The 16,857-nt window shown below is 50.1% G+C and overlaps 2 protein-coding genes across 10 annotated transcripts in view; one reads left to right on the top strand and one right to left on the bottom strand.

The window, feature by feature from the left end:
* DCAF1 (DDB1 and CUL4 associated factor 1) overlaps positions 1-9,343 on the top strand; it is a 93,293-nt gene extending 83,950 nt beyond the window's left edge. For 4 of the 9 annotated variants that reach the window (XM_067754584.1, XM_067754590.1, XM_067754592.1 and 1 more), the window contains 4 exons: positions 3,808-4,060; positions 6,177-6,222; positions 7,212-7,296; positions 8,367-9,343. In XM_067754584.1, coding sequence (XP_067610685.1) covers positions 3,808-4,060; positions 6,177-6,222; positions 7,212-7,296; positions 8,367-8,417 — 435 coding nt within the window. In that variant the 3' untranslated portion in view covers positions 8,418-9,343. Of the gene's footprint in view, positions 1-3,807; positions 4,061-6,176; positions 6,223-7,211; positions 8,320-8,366 lie in introns of those variants that run through there. The other 5 variants (XM_067754583.1, XM_067754582.1, XM_067754586.1 and 2 more) reach the window with 4 other exon arrangements.
* Positions 9,344-12,784: 3,441 nt separating this feature from the next.
* Positions 12,785-16,722, bottom strand: RBM15B (RNA binding motif protein 15B). Its single transcript, XM_067754593.1, has one exon. It carries the CDS (start codon positions 16,439-16,441, stop codon positions 13,127-13,129), a length of 3,315 nt encoding a protein of 1,104 aa, XP_067610694.1. The 5' UTR covers positions 16,442-16,722; the 3' UTR covers positions 12,785-13,126.
* Positions 16,723-16,857: the final 135 nt, after the last annotated feature.

Here is a 16,857-nt window from a genome sequence, read left to right as displayed (position 1 = left end):
TCAGGATTTATGAATGAGAGGAAATGTAAAGGCAGAAATAAATTTTAAGTTGTAGGAACCTTTATGCCTAGGAGATCTGGAAGGGATCAGGTAAAGATCAGCAGCCCAGTGTGGGAGCCAGGATTGGTTAGTGTCAGTCATTGTAGAGAAGCCCCATGGTTAGCCATTCAGGCCTTCATATTCCTTTAGGAAGCTTCCAGTTATTAGGAGCAACAGACTATCTGACCACTTAGTATATGCCAGGCACTTTCCAAAGAGATTATATACATACATGTATACACATTTTTTCCCTCATTAAATCCTATCAACAACCCTATGAGGCTAAGTAAACATAGTGTCAGCAGAGTTTGGATCCTGTAAGGCAGCCTGGTTCCAGAGCACATACCATTACCTGCTACACTGTGGAGTGCTGTGGGCAGAAGCCGGACCGTCAAGTGTTAGAGGAATAGAAGACAGAGTGAGTGGATGAATGAGCAAGTGGTGGCTGAGGACTTGGAGGCCAGGAGTAGGGTTCAGGTTACCCAAAAGTCTATAGATGGAAGGAGTTTAAAGCCTGTGTAGATTGAGAAGTTGTTAGGTTTGGGGAAGCTGACTTTCTTCAGAGAAGGTAAGAAAGCTAGTGGAGCCAAGTGTGAGGGTGGTTGTGAGTGAGTGAGCATGAGGAAGGTGCAGCATGGTAATAAGGACCGGGGGTGGACTGAGGTCCAGAGCGGAAGTGGAAGGCTTTCTTCTTCCTCAGACTATGGTTGAAGTCAGGTTTAGATGTGGTGAGGGACCAGAGGGCAGCTGAGGGAGCTTATGCCAGTTGACCTGTTCTCTGTACAGGAGAGGAGTGGGTTGATTTATCTGCAGGGGTTTGGGCCTTTGGCTAACCATGAAATTGACTTAAGATGGAACCAAGAAGGGAAGAATTTTAGAATTTTTTCTGTAGGAGAATTTATTAGTTTAAAACAGCGTGGCCCTGAATTCCTGTTTCTAAGCTCTAAAAGAGAGGTCTTAGAGAATTTTTAAAAAATCAATATTCCTGGATCCAAAACATCTAAATGTTGCTGGACTTGAATCGGGATTCTAGCAAGATTTGCTTTTTTCATTAAGTAATAATTTTTGGTTTTTTGGACCACTTTTTTGACCACTCATTAGTGGAAGCTTTATTCTCTAGATATGAAGGAGAGGGCCTCATGTTACTAACCAGGTACTTAAACCTGCAAGAATGCTCTTAAAATTGCTTCCTAGACTCTTTTGGGTTCAACCACAGAATTAGATTCTACCACAGCACTTTGGATAGATCTTGTGAGCCTCTGTTCTGTTTCATGCTCCACGTTTCAGATTTAAAATTTAGAAAGTGAGTTTATGGCCATATCCATGTGTAACAAAATACATGTTAAACCACTGGTCATTAAATCCAGAGGATAAATGATGAAGTGATGTGTTTGAGATTCAGGTAGGTCTCCCCTTCCTATTCATTTCCCTTCTCCTGTTGTCACATATGTCATCATGGCCTTCTAGGATGAATAAATATAAATTATTTCTTCTGCTACAAGATTAAGTAAAAGTAGGCTTCTGGAAGAATTTGGAATGGTATCTGTAGTTCAAACCTTAGACCCTGGTTGACCTGTTTTCTAGGATTGCTCTTGACTTTGGAGCTTTTTCTTAGTTCTCCTGGATCAGCTAAGTTTTGATGTTTTTAGAAATGAAGAACAATCTTCCTTAAATTTGCTGATACTCTTTTTTATTTTATTTTATTTTTTTGCGGTACGTGGGCCTCTCACTGTTATGACCTCTCCTGTTGCGGAGCACAGGCTCCCGACGCGCAGGCTCAGCGGCCATGGCTCACGGGCCCAGCCACTCCGTGGCATGTAGGATCTTCCCAGACTGGGGCACAAACCCATGTCCCCTGCATCGGCAGGCGGACTCTCAACCACTGCGCCACCAGGGAAGCCCTGGATACTCTTTTTAATGTGCTTCTTTTTAACTGAAGGAACTTTATTAATTAGAACTAATTTTGGTCAGATCCCTGAAAATGTGTGGAAAAAAGAGGCAAAAGTTGTAATCTGGTAAATACTTTGAATTATTTCCCTGAATTTTGACTCCTCTCTCTTTTCCCTTGTTATTTGTATGAGCTGATGTATTTGTAGGGCCAGAAGCTTGTCTGTGCGTCAGTTTATTGTTACTGCCTTCAGGCATTCTCAGTTCCTTTCCAGTGGGCAGATGCTTAGTAGCTGTCCACATGGAGGTCATGTGTGGCCAGGCTGTGGAACAGTGGTCTCAGGTTATCATGGCGGTACGTTCACACACACGCGCACATATAAACTCTGGTGTGGACACATACTTTTACAGGCATTAGGAATACTGGGTATTTAAAGGGGCCAGTTATTCCCACGTAGCTGCCAGAAATTGTTGGAAAGTCTAAATCAGTGGGTCAAACAGCAAATCAAAAAGCCTCTAAATGGTGGTTCCAAAATTATCAAAAGTTCATAAAGCAGAGCTACCCTGATGAATATGAGCCTAGTTTACTTTACAGCTGATGAACACTAGTGGCTGGATAAGCAGTGTTTGGTTTTTAAGTGATTGGCACGCGGCAGCACTTTTTTTTTTGGCTGTGTTGGGTCTTTGTTGCTGCGCCAAGGCTTTTGCTAGTTGTGGTGAGCGCGGGCTTCTCATTGTGGTGGCTTCTGTTGTTGCGGAGCATGGGCTCTAGGCACACAGGCTTCAGTAGTTGTGGTGCACGAGTTGCTCCGTGGCATGTGGGATCTTCTCGGACCAGGGATCGAACCTGTGTCCCCTGCATTGGCAGGCAGATTCTTAACCACTGTTCCACTGGGGATATCCCCCCCCCTTTTTTTTTAAAGCACTTCCAAAATGTTTTTAAAGATTTTTTCTGCTAATGTAGGGCTTGTTTTGTCTTGACTTTTATTAGGCTGGTGTGTTAAATGAATTTTATATTTTATTATTGCAGGAATTAGAATCCTTTTGCTACTGGCAGTGCTGACAGTTGATGTTTGAGCAGAAGGATTAGTGACTGAATGTTGGTCACTTTAACTTGGCAACACCTGTCGTTCTTAGGAAAGCAAAGAGATGTCGTCGTGTCCTCTCTTGCTTGAAGGGAAACAGTTTGGAGGGAACAGAAGGCTGGACAATTTCTCTAGCATACTTTTTTGGGTGTGTGTGGCTTGTAACAGAAAATGCAAGTATCTCTTTAGTGGTAAAAGTCTATTTTGTTGGACATTCAGATCATTGGATGCTTGTGATAGCACCGTCAGAGGTGCTGACCCACATACATGGTTATAAATAAGATCAAGGACAAGAATTTGAAGGGCTTAGGAGCTGGTGACTCAGCAGCTGTGTTCTTCCTGTTTTATTAAAGCACTGCTTTTTAGATTCCAGGTAGAAGCTTTAGTTCCGGTGCCTCAAGTGATTTCATTTGGTTTGGTTGATAGAGGATAGAGAGAAGAGCCCTTTGGGGTTTATTATTAGTTAGAAACATAGAATGTTGATGGCAGACACCTCTGTGAAGTGTGTTGTCCATTTCCTTAGATAAGGGCTGCATGACCAGTAATGCCTTCGTGGAGTGACCAGTAGTCCTTGTCTGAGGAGTGCTTGAGTGTCTTGGGGGACATGTATGTGCCTGTCTCAGCCTCCACTGACGAGTCAAGCTGGCCCATGAAGTGTGTGCTAACCTAGATTACCATGCTCTCTACTGACTGTTACCTCCTCTGTCCTTTGGGAAGGAGGAGAGAGACTGCCCATGTGGCCCACATGGGCTGGGTCTCTGTGTTTGTCCTAATGGACCTCATGCTCTCTTACCAGGAAGAGGAAGAACAGGAGGAAGAAGATGACGATGAAGATGATGACGACACTGATGATTTAGATGAGCTTGACACTGACCAGTTGCTGGAGGCGGAGTTGGAGGAGGATGACAACAATGAGAACGCAGGGGAGGATGGCGACAATGACTTTTCTCCCTCTGATGAGGAGCTAGCAAACCTGCTAGAGGAGGGAGAGGACGGAGAAGATGAAGACTCTGATGCAGATGAGGAAGTGGAACTGATCCTGGGGGACAGTAAGTCTAGGGCTGACCACGAGGCTGGGCTTGGGTACCTAGGGAAAGGGCCCTTCCCTGTGCCAGCCCAGCGGGCAAGCCACACCAGGGTTCTGTGCCCCATTAACTAGAGTCACCACCTGGGCCCTTGAGGAAAAGCAGTTTCACATCTCTCATCCTCAGTGCTCCTGTCATGACGACTCTGTAACCAAATGGCTATTATCTCTTTAAAACAGGGGTTGGCACACTTCTACAAAGGCTGGACAGTAAATAATTTTGGCTTTTGGGCTGAATGGTCTCTTTTGCAGCTACTCAGCTTTGCTCTTGTAGTGTGAGAGCGGCCAGAGACAAGACATAAATTAATGATGTGGCTGTGTTCTAATAAACTTTATTTACAAAAATAGCTGGTGGTCTTGGTTTGGCCCATGGGTCTTGGTTTGGCCCATAGGTTTGTCGACCCCTGCTTCAGAGGATTAGCCTTAGACTGGAGGGCAAAAGTGTAGTTCTCCCAAGAGGCAGAGCTGACATCATCAGATGCAGCTGCTCATGGGGGTGCTGTACCTGCTCTTTTCTAAAGTTGTAAAGAAATAAAAGCCCTCTTGTGGGTTGCAGCCCCTTCCTGCCTGCTTTTGCTTAATCCCTCTTAAAGGCCAGGGAACAGATGTTTCTCTTTGGCTTCTGTTTTGTTCCTCCCCCCCCCACCCCCCTTTCCTATTCCAAGTTTTGAAGAACAAGCTCCAGTTTTTCCAGTACCTTCTCATTAGAACAGGTTTCTGAAGTCAGGTTGTCCCCTGCCTATACTAATGGACCCTGAGTAAATCACCTAATAGTTCTAAGAGTCTGCGAGCTCTGCTGCTATACTCTGCATGTTTTAAGAGGACATATATGGCAGCATCACTGTGACCTGTGTCACTGTTGACAGACTCATGCTTGCTGTGGTCCTGGTTCTTCCTAGTGCTGCCCTGCCTGACTGGGGAGTAATCACTGTGATATTCAGTCATTTTTCATGTAGCTAACCTGGCCAGCATTCTCACAGCCAAGGTAGGTATTATGCCTAATATGGTAGCCAGTAACCACCTGTGGCCATTAGAATTTTAATTAAATTTAAAATTCAGTCCCTCATTTTCATGTCTACATTTCAAGTGCTCAGTAGCCACATGTGGCTACCATATTGAACAGCACAGATATAGAACATTTACATCATTACAGAAAATGTTATTGTATTGGCCTAAGCTCAGCAAACTCCAAGCCTCTTCAGAGTAGATGCTTGGTTTTTAGTCATTGGTGTTTGGTGTTGGGGGCAGTGGGAGGGAGGGAGTGTGTATGTATGGTAGGAGAGGAGAGGGTGTGTGGCAGTATATATATTTAAGCATATATGTATAAGATTCTCCTGTTCCACAGTGACCTAAATCCATTTTCTTTGGGATAAATCTTATACATGCTTCTAGAGCTCAAGATTGAAGGCAGTTGGCTTAGGGGAGACTGACTTTCTTACCTAAGTCCTCTTGCCAAAGTTGCATTTTGAGGAAGCTCTGTGGGGTGGGAGGGATTGCCTTGTATCTGCCCATCTGCTGTTTGCCAACTTCCATTTTTTGGTACTTGGAGGTTGAGATGATTCATTGAAGGAGGATTTCCTTTGTCCCTAGCGATGGTCAGAGAGCCGGGTAAGAGGGACTCAGGGGCAAGGGAAACATGACAACATTGATGGGAATAAAAAGAAAAGTTTTACTAAACTTCTTTGTCACCTGTGACACGTGGGCACAAGTTCTGTTTCCCTTCAATTGTAAGTAATAATAAGGTAGGTTAGGGGAGCAGCTGGTACCCCCGACCTAAGAGTATCACTAATTTTTCCATTCTCAGTTTGAATATAAATTAATTTTGTATTTGGCCTGTAAAATTACTGCTTCCTTTATAGCCTTTTACTGGTTATTCTAGGAAATTCATTCTTTTAAGCCCAAGAGGTAATCTGGAAAACCCTAATTCTATCAGAGAATAATGTTACTTTAACTTGGTGGGAATATTTATGATGTAAAAGTGCCATTATAGATGACAAGTTGAGGACATGTCAGTTTGGGCTCTAGAACTGAGGTGGTGGCATGTGCAGCATATGTACTCTATTGCTTTCTCTGTTTTACAGAGACTGATAGCGGCTCGAAACAGAGCAGACACAAGGACCACCCTCCGTATCCTTGGTTTGCTGATATTCTGCCTTACACTAATCATCTGGTGTATTAGCTGTTAACCTTTCGGGGTTTATGGAGCCCTTTTAGGATATGATGAAAGCTGTTGTAACTATAGAAAACCACACCCACATGCCCCCCATGTAACCTTGCATAAGCCCCAGATCCCAGAGATCCAATGACTGATTTCATATACAGAACCCCAGCCCTAGGAAGAGAGACACCTTGACTCTGAGGTCTTTGTTTCTCTTTCCAGTCAGTTCTGATTCCCCCCCCCCCCCCCCGCCAAAAGCCTGTATGTTGTAGAACAACAGGTTAAATAAACATGGTAGGGACTAACACTGACTGCCTTTGCTTCCAGGGCCTTTCAGAGGGAGAGACCCACCAGGGTCTGAGTTCGGGTCTCTTCAACATTTGGAGGATGAGAAAAGGCTAAGGAAGGTAGAGAAAGGGAGTCCTGCCACCTGACCACCCCTGACCCCTGAAAGTTCTGTTAAACCCTGTGCCTGACAATTATTTGCTTATGGAAGATTGTGTTCTCCTCCTCCAGCTGCATTTACAGTCCTTGGGTGTGATGCAAAGTTGTTAAGATTCTTAATTCTTAGTAGCTCTACAGCTGATGGTTAGAATAGGTCTCAGGCAGGTGGGTGTGGCAATGTTGGTTCATAGATCGCATGAGCATGAGGGGATTCTCCGCAGTCTGCCACGGGCCTTGGACACAGTGCTGTGCCTGAGTCACCCCCTTCCCTGCTCACTTCCTCCTGGAGTTCTTTCAGCAAGGAAGCTGATGAGGCTTAGTTTGTGGTTTAGCGGTGTCAGGTATTAGTTTGATCTCCATCTTGTTTTCCCTACTCCTCACCAATAAAGTCAAGCCATGCTTGTGCCCTGTTAGACCCAGGAACAGTGGTTTTTCCAGCCATCACTTTTGCTTACCTTCAGGACTTCATTTTATCACGGCCATGCTTTTCTTGGTTTTACTTTATCCACTTCAGTTTTCTTCCTAAAGGAGATTGTAGTGAATGGAAGGTTTGGGAACATGCAGTTCTTCATCAGCTTTCCCCGAGTGGAGTCTCTCAGGTACGTGGGAAAGGGCTGATGAGGGATTCTTTGGAACCAGTGGCTGTCCCTCTCCTCATGGGAACCCCAGGGCCTATGGGCGTTTTCAGGGCTCCAGCTCAGGACCTGCTGGCCCATTTCCCTGGGGACCTTGTTAAAATTGTTTCACAGCTTCCTAAGCTGAGAGTGATCAAAATGGGCACTAGAATTCTTCCTTTACCTTCACTCAGCAAATACTAGAGCTAGGTACTATGTTTCTCTCCGATTTCTGTCATCCAGACAGGTGCATCTACCTCACTTTGAGAGTTCTGTTACCACCTAGTTTCACCTCTTAATGGATCCTTCCAGAGGTGTTCATGTGGTCTATTCACTGCCTGAAAGGCAGATGGTCAAGCAGAGGGTCAGACACAGTGCCACCTTCCAGGGTGCCACAGCTACTCCCTGCTGGCCTCCAGCCCAGTTTTTCTCGTATTGCTGCAACCTCTGGCTTGTATCTTTTGGGAATTTGTTCCCTTCAGATTATATTTAGAAATTTCAGAGGAATGAATCCCAGGTTGACTACCTCTGCCTTTATGAGGTCTTCTGAGAAGAGAATGGCTGACGAGTTTAAGAGAAGTCTCATCCTTGCTTGGGCTCAGCCTGCCTTTTTAGTGGTCGTGGGGGTCAGGCAGGCCTGTGCCCACCGGAGGGACTCCAGAGGCCAAAGGACTACACAGGCTCACTCACTGACCTATCAGCCCTGCCCCTTTGCAGCCACTCAAAGCACCATGGGCGAAAGCTTCAGAGGGGGCTTGCCTGGTCCCTTTAGGGCCTTTCAGGCAGGAGGAAGAACCTCTAGGAAGCAAGAGGGTACCATGTCCAGGTCCTTTGAAAGGTAAGCAAGCAAGAGGTCCCAGGAGTAACCATCATTGCCCAAACAGTATATTTTCCAGAGTCAGCTCTGAGGAGTTAATTGACATGTTTTCTTCTTTCAGGAAACTGGTAATTAACCATGCTCAGGCATAAATTTATGTGTATGCAGGTGCTTTCTCCCTGAAAGCTTCCTACAAGCCTAGTGCGTAATCTAGTCTCTCCCTTTCCTTACCTTTCAGCCGACAGCTCTGACAACTCTGATTTGGAAGATGACATCATCTTATCTCTAAATGAGTGAGGAGCCATCACCACGTGGAAGAGATTCTTGGCAGGCGAGAAACTGAGTCAAATGAATTCAAAACATCTTCCCTTCCCTTTCTCCCAGGGCTCTTTTAAGGAACTGCATGCCCTGCATTCAGAGGATTATGATTTAGAGTCTCACTGGAATCTGAGTCCTTCTAAAAACAATAACCACACAAAAAAAAGACAACAGGGGTTAGGCCCTATTCTGCTTCCCCCTTCTCCTAGGATGGACATATCTTTCCTCAAGGGGGAAAAAAAAAACCCAACACGTCTCTGGGGTTATTTCACAATATATTTTCTTTGTATAATGTTCTTTACTTAAAGAACAAGAAATAGTTTTTTATAAAACTTAAAAAGAAAAAAAAAAGGCATTTATAACTGAGGGTATGAACTTATATCCACCAGGTCTCTTGTCCCTGCAGTTCATTTTCTATGGAAGAAAATGATGTCTAAATAACAATAGAGGCATTTTTACATACGTATTTAAATGAAAAGGAAAACCGTGGTTTCTTAAATTGATAAGGATTAAGAATATTTTATTATAAATATAATATATGATTTTTTTAACCTGTTTTGTTGCCTCATATGCTGTCAGGTTAATTTGTTTTCCTTTGTGCCAGAGGTGGGGAGGAGGTGCTGCTTGTTTGCTGAGTAAATGCCTAGGCTTACCCACCTTCATGGTTTGATGGGGGGTGGGGCAGCAAGGTCATTGTGGATATTGGTTTTGTGGAGTTGAGGGAACTTAGGATATAAGTTCACTCCCTCTATTTTTCTTTGTGATTCAGTTTTTCAAAAATCTTTTTTTCTTCCCTTTCTCCCCAATGTGGAAAGTACAAATCAAAGGCCTTTTAATGTAAAGTGTATTTATTTAAAAAAAAATACAAAATAAACTACAAGTCTCTCTGTCTTTGTTTATGGCCTTTCCCTGTTCTCTTTTACCAAAGTGGGGTCTGTCCCTTTCCTTGTAGCTCTAGCCAGGCAATAAAGACGCCTTCCAAGAGAGGCAGCCCAGGATGGGGTGAGAACACGTTCTGCCCAAATAAAGCACTCTGGGGAGAAAAGCAGCTTAGTCACAGCATCTAACCCTGGTCTGCTGCTCGCCCCGAGGAGGACTGGGCAGGGGGCAGAGGGAGGTGCTCAGGGCACTGTCCACTCCGCACGCCTCTCTCTATCCTGGGTTCTAAAGCAAGAAGGCAGCTCCAGAGTAGATTTGGTGGAGCTGGAACGTTAGGGGTCCTGGGAGTTTGTGGAGCAATGAGCTGGCAAAGCTAGGGAGTGAAAGCATTTTGGCCATCCCTGTAGTTGGGTGACTGACTGTCATTACTGTTTTCTGAAGGGAGTACAACAGTAGACCTGGGCAGTTCTTCAGTTTTGGCAGTTTAGGGGCAGCTAGGGCTTGGTCAGGCTGGGTTTGCAGGTATTTCACAGGCCTCTACAACTGGCCTATGGTTAAACTGTGCTACCACCAGGGAAAGTACCAGATGCTTTTACCTTTTCACTCACCCCACCCCACCCCCTTCTTACCCACAATAAATAGGAGACCCTAGTCTCTTTCTTCCTTTGAGTTTGCCCGGTTCCTGTCATATCATATAGGTATTTATAGCTAAAGAGACTTTTCTCCCTTTACTAAGAGGACAAATTTGTGAAGTAAATAAGCAAGACAAGACGGCTAAAACTCACCAGGGGCTGGTGAAGCCCTGCTGGGCTTCGGAGCACCATACAGTTCATCACACACACTGAAGTGGTTGGTCCTGTGTCACACACAGGCACCTCTTGGTCCTCTAGAGAGCAGAGGTCTCAGCTCTTAGGTTGCTTCATGCCTCAGCTTAAATGGACTGCTAACACCTAACCAGTGGACTAGTTTGCTGGTGCATTAGAAGAAAACAGGTTAAAAGTCAAGAAGCATTAAACGCATTGTATTCTAGTCATTAACTGAGTAGAGCCAGTCTCCCTGAACTCTGCCAGCAGCTCTTGGGAACACCCACAGGTCTCTTGGGTGGAGATGGGGACCTGCAATAAGAAAGCACACTCCTGTTCAACTTGACAACACTCTCTTAGGGAAGTGCCCTAAGAGGCTAAGGAAACATCAGCTCTCTTTATCTGCCAGGCAGGGCTCATGATCTCAGTCACTTAGGAAGAAACACGCGGAATAGTAGCAAACCGCCAATGAGGCAAATTTCGCCTTAGGTTGATTTTTGCCTTTAAGCCACACCTCAGATAGAACCTGAACCCCAGGTGGAGGCACAGGTTGCCTGCAGTCAAATAGTTCTCTCTCTGGGGGCAGCATCATAAATCAACCAGGGGCTCGACCACCTGACCTACCCTTGCTAGTGCTGGCCAAGGCCTTTCTGAGAAACGTTACAGAAGCTGCTGTCTTAAGAGAGGAAGGAAGGAGTTGAGAAGAGGGTCCAAGAAAGAGGAGGAGGATGGTCACACAGCAGGAAAACTCTGTAGTTCAATTTGGGGCCAGAAAGCACCTATCCCTCAAGACAGGTGAACAAAGCAAGGGATAAGTGTCCTCTCCAGCCAGACTTTCTAGGTTTCTGTCTGGGAAAACTAGGAGGTGTAGTATTCTGGGTCCTGAGCACCCACTCTATGAAGGAACAGCCCAGAGAAGTTTTGGGCTTAATACAGCAAGGCGGCTCTGGCCTGTGACCCAGGCATTCGTCCCTACCTCATCTGCTCTAAACAAGATGAGGCCCATTCCTCCTTCTGGTGGTTCCAACTGCCTGGAATGGTGCAGCTGTGGCCTACAGTGCCTCGCACTGCTTTGCTCAGATACCTGGCAGTTGTGGCCAAAGCTCAAGTACAAACAGGCAAATAAACACATTTAACACTTCTTGTGTTTGTTATGAACATGCATTTTCTCTCACGAGTACCAGCTGAAGCCTAGTGCAGTACTTCCCCAGGCGCCTTCCTTGCCCTGTTTATTTTAAATCTCTAAGGTCTCAAAAAGTCACCTCTTTCACTGTCCTTGTGGAGAGGCATGTATTGTCCATGAGGTCCGCACTGAGCCCCCGCCTCCATCTCACGAACTGTCTCTCTCAACACATCCCAGCTGTCACCTGCGCTGCCTCGTGCCAGCCAGGGTAGTGGACCAGACCTAGAGAGAGGACAGCACGGTCAACAGAATCCAGAGTTCCTGGTCATTTGGGGGCTCATTTCCCTTACTGGAGCTTCTGTTCTCCCTCAGCCTTGACAATGATCCTTTTAAAACATCTAAACTGCCACAAACATTGTGAAAAATAGTGTTTGGGCTGTGCTCTATGGTGACAACTGCTGTGTGACTGATTTCCCTCCCTGGTCCCTGACAGTGCTGGCCATACTGTCTTAGTAGAGATGCGTGGCCACAGAACTTCAAGCCATCTTTCCCTCCCAGCTTGATGCCTCCACATTCCTCCGCAGCTCAGCTTGAATGGCTGAGAGCTCTAGCACTGCCCAACACCTCGGCAACTGTGACATTTCCCCACAGAAGCACCTCTCCCCCAGTGGTCCCCACCTCTGCAACATCAGGGCAAGAGGCCTAGGCATAAGTGCCTACTTGTATCTGGGAAAGTTATGTCAGTTAACAAGAGCATTTTCCTAACCCACTGTACTACCTCAAAAACTCTTCAGGCCAGGGATTCAGTGTCTCTCACAAAGCTCTAGTGACTGGGCAGAGGCCCACTCCACTGACACATCAGCCCCAAACAATCAAAGGAAAAGCCAGAATTCACAAACACCGGGAAAGTTTCAAGAATTAACCAAGGAAAGCTGCCTCCCACTCTCCATTCCAGCATTTGGCCTCCACTGTCCCTTGGAGTCCGAGGCAGCTGTCTCCAACCGGGTATCCCTGGGCTGCTGCATTAAGGCTAGAAGGGAGGCTGAACAAGAAAAGGAGGCCCCACGGATCCATGGTACCAAGACCCCAATATTGCACTGCTCCTCCCATGACTACAAGACCACACAACTGCTAAGGTCTACGTGCTTTCAAAAAGGCCTGAAGACTAGGTGCTTCGTTCAACAGCTACAGCTCAAACTGATGGACACACACATTGTTCAGGGCAAGAAAACAAAAAACTACCACAGCTGCTGGCTAGACTTAGGCTCAACCCCTTCCTGTGCATGGGCTCTGCTCAATCTGGCATGGCAGGGTCCAAAATGAAACCCACCTGCTCTCAGCCAAGATAAAAAACAAATGTGAGTAAAGTCCTGATTCAGCCCTAAGAGCTGAGGGGCTGAGAGCCACCAATGCAGGAGGACTGTGAGATACCCCAGTGGTGGAAAGATGACGTAGGGCATTTGTGTGCATGCAGCAGGGAAGTCTTCCATCCTTTGAGAAAAAAACTTGATTAAACCAGGACTCTGAACAGGATTAAAAATCCATCCTCTGACAAAGGCTTTACTGACAACTTTCCATACAGTTAGTCAAAAAATAAAAAAATACAGAACACAGCAGACATTATCTCATACACTAGAAACCAACATGACAGGAGTCCCTTCTCATTTTTCTCATCACTGTAAAAAAACAAAAAAAAAACCCCAAAACCTAAGAATTTAGTTTTGGTGGGGGAGGACTTTGGTCCCCTAACCAAATGAACCGAAATAAAGCAGCAGAGAATTCAAACCAAGGGGGTAAGTTTTGGAGTGGGGGGGAAGGCGGGGGGTGGGGGTTAGATCTTAAAATAACTGCTTTTGTGGAAAAGACAGGTTCAGGCTAGGCTGTGTCTCTTACTATAACTATCACCATGTGTTCTTCCTCTAGCTTTCCCAATGTCCTCAGTGCTGACTGGAGGTACTGCTGTGAAAAGTCGCAGGGAGGGAAGGCATAGAGCATGCCTGTGCTGTCTCTGCCCTTGGACCCACCCACTGGCAGGCTGATCACCCCTGCAGCCTGCTTCTGTTTCAAGTAGGAGACCAGGTTCCTGAGAAGCCGCCTCTGTAGGCCTGGCTCCACCGTGGGCATCCCCTCAGTGCCAGGCCCACTGGGGGTCGCCTGTGTGGCTAGGAGCACTGCGTAGCCATTGGGGCTCCCCTGCTTGATGCGTCGTGTGACCTCATCGAGCTTGGGCTGGTCCAGTCGAAGGCGCTGGGCAATCTTCAGCTGGGTCAGCTTACTCCCAGAAGTGTGGTCTTTGAGGAGACTGCTGATAACCCCCTGGTCCCCCTCTAGGATGTGCATAGATGTCGGGAAGCAGCTGTTTTTCAACACTAGAAGCCCATTCCAACCTAGCTGCAGTGTCTGGGCATACTCTGAAAGATTCTTGAGCTTTTTGGTCTCGTGTTTTGGCTCTTCAAGAGGCTTGGGCTCAGCCTCAGTGGTCCGATGATTGCGCTCGCTCTCCCGAGTCTTCTTCCCGTGGGAAGAGTCTGGAGCCTCATGATGGTGGTGGTGGCTCCGCTCCTCAGCCCCGTGTCTGCTGTTGCTGAGGGAGTTGCTGCTCGATTCCTTGGTCCCTTCACTGGAATGGTTTTCCTTGCGGCTGCGCTCAGGGGTGCGGTCAGAGCCTCGGTCCACAAGCTGCCCAGCACCCTTGGTCCTGCTCCGTTCCTCATAAGGGGAGTGGGTTGTCCTCCCACGATCACTGGAAAGGCTCCGGCGCTTCCGCCTGTCCTCCCAGGGCTTGGGCAGGCCCCGGTCCCCATCTCCTCCCCAGCGCTCACCACTCCGGCTGCGCACTGAGCGGCTGTAGCCCTCGAGGCTGTTTCGGCGGTCAGAGCTTTTACTGGGGCTGGTCCAGTCCCCTTCCAAAAAGGTCCGGTCTCGGTCTGAGTAAAGGAGGTGTGGGGGGGTCCTATCCCTCACTCGCAGGTCGGCATCCAGGTTTCGGTGCCGGGTGTATCCATCTGGGAGCAGCTCGTAATGCACAGGGAGGGGTGAGGGCTGGTACTGCTGGGGATACCGAGTCTCCTCTGCTTTGGCAAAATCCACCCGCAGCCTGCGGTCTGGACCTCCCAAGGGAAAGCCCCTCATTTTAGCACAGGCGGCCTGGGCTGCGTCCAAGCTTTCGTACTGGATGTAGGCAAAGCTATCTCCTTTGACATGATCAATGGTCCGAATGCTCCCAAAGCGGTCAAACTCCCGGGCCAGAGCCGCCAGTGAGGTGTTAGGTCCCAGGCCACCCACCCAGAGGCGAGTAGTGGGGTTGGCCTTGCCATATCCTATCTTAATGGGGTTGCGGCCAATCACCCGACCCGACATGGCCACCTTGGCCCTGTGGGCCATGTCCAGGTTCTGGAATTTGAGGAAGGCATACGCACCGCCCTGACCACGAGCGGGTCTCTTGATGACCACCTCCTCAATGATGCCGTACTTCTCGAAAGCCCGTCGCAGCTCCACCTCTGACACGCTGTGGTCCAGGTTCCCGATGAAGAGGTTGCGCGTAGCCCGCTGGTCGTCCTCAGGCATCAGGTCCTCCTCGCACACCGCCGGGTAGCCATAGGGTCGCCCGCGGTCGTCGTACAGCCCATAGTAGTCCAGGGCCCGCTCACGGGATAGTCCTACGGCGGCGGCGGCGGCGGCAGCATCCAGGGCAAAGGCTGCAGCGGCGTGGCGGGCGCGGGGCTCCCGCAGTGGCGGGGCGGCAACCGGGGACAGCGAACGCTGCTTGTACTGGTAGCCGCCGTGCAGCGGGAGGTAGCCGAGCGGGTCAGCGGGCGCGGGTGGCCCCGGGGGCGGCGTGGAGGCGGCCGCGCTGCTGCTGCTGCTTCGCCGGCTGCTCCCGCCGCCGCCGCCGCGCAGGTACACGGGCTCCACCTTGAGCGGACGATCGTAGAGCAGCAGCTGGCGGGCCAGGGCGTGCTGGCGGGCCTCGCGCGCGTCCTGCGGGTGCCGGAAGTTCACGTAGGCCACGCGGCCCAGCTCAGGCGTGTGCGACAGGCGCAGACTGATCTCGCCGAAGCGCTTGAACTGGTGGAAGAGCCGGTCCTCGAGGTGCTCGGCGGGCAACGCGGGACTCAGGCTGCTGATGAGCAGCGTCTTGTATTCGGGTGCGGCTGCTGATGAGCCGGGACCCGCGGGCTCGGCCCCGGGAGGCGGCGGAGGTGGCGGTAGTGGAGACGCGCGGGGCGAAGTGCCCGAAGCGCTCGGGTCTCCCGAGGCCTTAGCACCGCGTCCGCCGCCGCCGGCGCCCGAGCCTGAGGAGCGGCCGCTGCTCGCACGGTGATTCGCGTCCCCGGCGCCGCGGCCGTCGCGATGTCCGCCGCCGCCGCCGCCCCCGCTACCACGGGGTTTGTCGCGGGCCCGCGTTGGAACGGGGTGCTTGACGCCGCCCGAGGCCTTGTGCGCCGCCCGCCGCCCGCCCGCCTCCGCCTCCCGTTCGCGCTCCCGCGGCCGCTTGGCCGACGATGACGAGCCGCGCCCGCTCGGGCTCGAGTCTCGCTCGCTCTGCCTCTTCATGGCGCCGGCGCGGCGGGCGGGCGGGCGGCCCGCAGGCCCCTCACAGCGGCGGCAGCGGCGGCGGCTGCCGAAGAGGCAGCGCCCCCGGCACCGCCATCTTGGACAAAAGGACTCGGCGCGGCGGCGGGGCGGGAGCTGCGCCCAGGGCCTGGGCGTCGCGTTATCAAGCTGCGCCGGCCGTGCCACGTGACCCCGTGGTGGGCGGGGCGAGAGCTGCGCCGGGCGTGCGTCATCAGGTTGCGCCCCCCCCGTTCCACGTGACCCCGGGGCAAAGTGGGCGAGCGCGGCCAGGCTGTGAGCTCTGGCGCCACGGCGCGGCCGACGTGGACGAGGCTCGGGGCTCCACGGTGATTGGAGACCTCGAAAGAGCCCGCCCAGGAGGCTGCAGGACGTAGGCCTCTGGCTCCCGGCTACGGGGCCCGCGCTGATGGCAGCGGCTGTGGCAGCCTCTGTCGGCGCGTGGGTCCCAGGCCTTGACCCAGCGGCTTCTTTACGTGGTATTCCCAACTCCAGGACTAGGCTTGGGTGATCCCCGTGCCCTGCCACGGCATCTCCTGACTGGGGTCCAGCATGGACAACCCCAAGGACCGAAACACGCCGCTCCCTAGTACCCATGCCCCATATCCCGAGCATCCCCTGCGTTCAGGTTCACTTGCAACAGCGGCGCTCCCCCTCTCCCCCGCCCCGAAAGGTCATGAGGACTATGGCTATGCATGCAGAAGGCGCGACCTGTCTGGGCCCTGGGCACAGAAATCCGAAACAAACCTGCGGTTTCCAGAGTGGGAATAGTCTCCTTGGCGCCACAGGGCCCCACCCTCTGCTCTGGGCATTAGAGCACACAGAGGGCTATAAGGGTAGGGCCGTGAAGCCAAGGGCGAAGAGAACACCAAACCCGGCGGTTACCCAGTTTGCCACGCTTACCTCTCCCTGGCCAGTGCCCTTCTGTCCACCTCCGTGGTGGTGAGGTGAGAGGGAATCCTGACAAGGAGCCAAACCCCTTGGGGAAGCTTTCATTCTCCATGGAGAGTTGCTGGAGGCTTCGCAGAACC

This window comes from Pseudorca crassidens, chromosome 10, assembly GCF_039906515.1.
Source record: "Pseudorca crassidens isolate mPseCra1 chromosome 10, mPseCra1.hap1, whole genome shotgun sequence".
Taxonomy (NCBI): Eukaryota; Metazoa; Chordata; class Mammalia; order Artiodactyla; family Delphinidae; genus Pseudorca; species Pseudorca crassidens.
The sequence above is the reverse complement of the archived record's forward strand: the minus strand, read 5'-3'. Positions and strand labels throughout refer to the sequence as shown.

What these genes read in the sequence shown, in the direction of transcription:
- RBM15B (XM_067754593.1), bottom strand. Translation starts at nt 16,441, where the DNA reads ATGCTCGGGATATGGGGCATGGGTACTAGGGAGCGGCGTGTTTCGGTC.